Genomic DNA, 4,643 nt, shown 5'->3' on the forward strand with positions numbered 1-4,643 from the left:
TTATTATGGTTAAAAATTAATATTTTAGATTAATTTAAACACATTCGATAGTAAATTGCAATGAGAAAAAATTTGAATGAAATAAAAAAAAGAAAGAAAAAAAATGCAGGCAGCAGGAACCGCACCCAGACTATGTACAATCGAAAATTAAAAAATGTGACATTATTCACATTTTTGCGAATAATTTTTTGTTTCCAGAGCGGAACCTTTAGCTCCGGTTTTATGTGGACGGCCTCAATGTACTCAACCAAAAAAGTATTCATGTTCAAAGACTGGCGTCCCTTTGTGCAGTTTACAATGTTACAAGGCTAATTTAGCAACAATATTAGTTTAGATTTTAATTTATATGATTTACTTTATACATTTATTATGAAAAAAAAATTCTTGTAAGAAATTCTGACAGTAAGTAGATAAATTATATATTAAATTTGTAAATAATTGACTTCCCAAAGATGAATTCTTAGGATTACTCATACTATTTAGTCTAATGATATTTTTCTTGATATGAAAAAAAAATATTGGGTAATTTTTAGAACTTTGAATTGTGATTGTTCAATTGAATAATGTTAGATAATTAATTTCCAAATTTATTTGCTCAGAATTTATGTTTATTATTAAGATAATTATTAATAAATTATATTTTTTAAATGGTGTTTTGACATTTTTAATATTATTTGTTTTATTTGTAAGTACATTAAATTTAATGTAGTTTAATTTTTTTACTTTTTTTAAAAACTTTGGATGAAGGTTGTGACGAAAAATTGAATAATCTCATTCTAGGAGAATATTTGAAAATATTTTCAAAATTTTACAAAAAGAATCCAGAAAAATTTTCTAATTATGCTAAAATAAAAAAAAATAGGAAAAAGGCCATTATTTAAAAAGATATTTAGAAAGTTTAGATATTTTGCGATTTTTTTTCAATTGATGAAATATTATTATTATTTTAAAAGATATTCCGAGGAAAATTATAAATGATTTTCAATTTAAAAAAATAAATAAATATAAATAATAATAAATAATATAAAAATAAAGAAAATTTACAAAAATTTAAAAAGATTTCTATAAATGTCCAAAAAAATCTGAAAAATTTTTAAACAGTTTTTTACTTTGAAATAGTTTCCAAAATTTTATGAATATTTCGAATCAAATTACAAGATGTTCGAAAATTTTTCTTTTAGTAGAAATTTCACCTTTTCCGTTAAAAATGAAATTGTTTGGTTCAAAACTAATTTTTTATATATTTTTATTTTATTCATTATCATTTTTTGTTGTTGAAAATTTAACTATTTGATTCAAAATTCATTTTTTCCAAGAGAAAAGGGAAATTGAAACTAATTTAAAAACTGTTCAACTTATTTTCTAAAATTTTGAAAAATAATAAATATCAATTTGTAATACAGAATACTAATTTTCTACCGAAAAGATGAATCCTCAACAAAATATATACATTTGCAACCAAATAGTTGAATTTTCAAAAAATTACATCAATTGAAAACTCAATATTTTCAACAATGGATGTAATTTTAGTCTAAATTTTATTTGTTTAATTTTTAGTTCATATTTTTTCCTTAAAATTTTTTCTAACTATATAGTTGAATTTTTAAACTTAAAAAGAATAATTTTTAACATAAAATGAAGTTGATACATTTTTATCGAAAAGAATTAATTTTAAAAAGAAAAAATATATTTTTCTACAAAACAATTCAATTTTGTACCAAATAGTTCAGTTTTCTACAAAATTGATGAATTAAAAAGCCAAATAAATGAATTTTCTGCAAAACAGTTGAATTTTTAACATAAGAATACGAATTTTCATCAAAAAAGTTCTTCCATTAAAAAATTAATTTTTAACAAACAAAAAAATACAATTTTTAATTAAAATTATGAGTCTTTACCAAAAAAATTTATTTTGAAGAAAGTAGTTTCGCCTCTCCTCACTTCCCCATTCCTTATTTTCCCTCACTAGCCATACTCCAGTCCCCATAACTTTCCGTCACTGCCCCACCCATAATTTTTTCTCACTTTACCCACTTTCCCTCCACTCATTTGCCTTTCTCTTCCCACTTTCTCTCCCATAAGTTTCCCCATTATATGTGCCATAATTTACCCTCTCTTTTCTCCCCTCATTTGCCTTGCCTCTCCTACCTCCACTTATTTTCCTTGCTCCCCTCTCAGTTCTCCTATTATCTGAGCTATATTTCCCACTGCCACAATTTCCTATCACTTTGCCATTTACCCTTCTCTAATTTCGCCTCATTTCCGCTATTTCCCTTCCCGTTATTTCTTCTCGCTTCCTCGCCCCTAGTTTCTCCTGAAATCACCTACTTCCTATTCTCTCGTCTTTATTGCTTTTCTTGATCCCATCTACTCTTTACTCCATAAATTCTTACTCATTCTCTTTCTCTCTTGTAGCCAACTTCTTCTTACTCCTTCTTTCCCTTCTCCAGTCTATACTCCGCTTCCCCTACTTCTCTCCCTCAGAAACCACTTTCTCTCTGCTAACGCACCCTATTCTCCCCTACTTTCCTACACTATGTTCACCTACTTTCCTATCCTATTTTCCTCTACTTTCCTATCCTATTTTCCTCTACTTTCCTGATCTATTTTCCGTTTACTTCTCTTCCCCTCCTTTTCCCTTACTACATCTACATCCTATATTCTTAATTACTGTCCTTCTACTTATTTCCTCATTTCCCATTTTACCTCTTCCTCACTACCCCCTCATCCATCATCTCCTCTCCTCATTTCTTTTAACTTTATTTACGTCCCAGCCTTATTTACTTTGTTTCCCTATTACTACTTCCCTCAATTCCTTTACTTTCCCTCACTTTCTCATCCCTTATTTCCCCTCACCACCCGTATTTCAGTTAATAAAACTTTTCCATCCCTCATTTCTCCTAACTGTATCTACTTCCCCTTGCCGTATTCGCCTTGATTCCCATATTTTCCTCCGCTAAGTTTCCCTATTACATGTGCCATATTCTTTCCTGATATAATTCCCCTTTACTTCCCCACGCCTAATTTCCTCTTATTTCCCCATACCTCATTTTCCTTGCTCCCCATACTTAGTCTGCCTTCATTTGCCTTGCTCCCCTCCTTAGTTTTTGCAATTACTCGTTCCATAATTATCTCTCACCTCGCCTTTTATCCTCCCCTCACTTTCCCTACTTCCCAGCAAACACATTCTGTACCTGTTCCAGATCAAAAAAGGAACTGTGTTCTATAACAGTTGTTACAAGATGGTGACAGATCTGTTCTAGAACAAAAAGGTAACAGTGTTCTAGAACACTGTGACAAAATTGTGACCGAAATGTTCTAAAACAAAAAGGTAACAGTGTTGTAGAACAATGAAAAAATTGTGGCAGAACTGTTCTCGAACTACGTGACAGTACTGTTCTGTAACAGTTGCTATGAAATTGTTCTAGAACACACTGATCACAGACGCTCTGTAATATTTGTTTCACGTTTATTCTAGAACTGCGCCGTAACAGTGTTATATCGAAGTTCTAGAACCCTGTTACAAGTGTGTTCTAGAACGAATTAGGAACAAAGATTAGTTCGCTAACACTATGGTTCAGCTGACCTTTGCGAATATCCCTAATGTGGATATCTCGGACGTATAATTTTTGTTAGTCGGGACTGCATACGCGCTATCCCGCATCAAAATATATCCATGGGGATATTAAAATTTCCGCCTTGCAAGATATTTCGAAGAGTTACCCTTGGAATAATCCGGGACATTAGAGGGTCAAATTGAACATCCCGGGATATCCTATCACTGTGAGGGGTACATAACACTTCCATATTTGATAAATAACAGTCCTAGAAGTGTTATAGAACTGTTATAGAACTGTTATACAACATTTGCAATTGAGTTATAGAATTGTTCTAGAAATATTACAAATCGGTTGTCACAGCGTTTTAGATCTGTTACAGAATTATTAAATAACACTGGTAACCGAGTTCTAGAATTGTTCTAGAAATGTTCTAGAAATGTTCTCAAAGTTTTCTAGAAATGTTCTAGAAATTTTCTAGAAATGTTCTAGAACTGTTCTAGAAATGTTCTAGAACTGTTCTAGAAATGTTCTAGAAATGTTCTCAAAATGTTCTAGAAATGTTCTAGAAATGTTCTAGAAATGTTACAGATCGTATGTCACAGCGTTTTATAGAACACTTACAGAATTATTTCAGCGTATGGGGGATGACATAGTTACTCGAATGTTCGTGACCTGTTCTAGAACACGTTCTTTTCTCTTCTTGAACAGTTACAGATCTGTTCTGTAACCATGTTTGCTGGGTTCCCTTTTCCTCATTTTCCCTCACCCCGAAGTCACCTGAAATAACCTACTTCCATACTCCTCATCAGCCTTGTTTCCCCGACCTACCCTCCGCTCACTTCTTTACTATTTTCCCCTTAATTCCCCACTCCTCATTCCCCTACTATTATCCCGTTTCTAGGAAAAGCCTTAAGGGCATGCTCTTCGGTGACCACGTGACCAAACTAGTCCCCGGTTATGACCATTTTTTTTGGTGTTCATTGCGTCCACACGAATTGAGATATCGTGTTTAAACTTTGACACATAAAATAAAAAGCACTAAAGAACGTTTGTATACATCAATATATTGTTAATTTTAAAGAA

The 4,643-nt window shown here is 31.5% G+C and overlaps 1 protein-coding gene and 1 pseudogene across 1 annotated transcript in view; both read left to right on the top strand.

The window, feature by feature from the left end:
• Positions 1-521, top strand: part of LOC117181617 (INO80 complex subunit B) — a 40,333-nt gene extending 39,812 nt beyond the window's left edge. The window contains exon 6 of the mRNA XM_033374482.1: positions 199-521. Coding sequence (XP_033230373.1) covers positions 199-334 — 136 coding nt within the window. The 3' untranslated portion in view covers positions 335-521. The remainder of the gene's footprint in view (positions 1-198) is intronic.
• A 2,999-nt stretch (positions 522-3,520) lies between these two features.
• Positions 3,521-3,662, top strand: LOC117182392 (annotated as a pseudogene).
• The last annotated feature ends 981 nt before the right edge of the window (positions 3,663-4,643 follow it).

The sequence above is a fragment of the Belonocnema kinseyi genome, chromosome 10, assembly GCF_010883055.1.
Source record: "Belonocnema kinseyi isolate 2016_QV_RU_SX_M_011 chromosome 10, B_treatae_v1, whole genome shotgun sequence".
NCBI lineage: Eukaryota > Metazoa > Arthropoda > Insecta > Hymenoptera > Cynipidae > Belonocnema > Belonocnema kinseyi.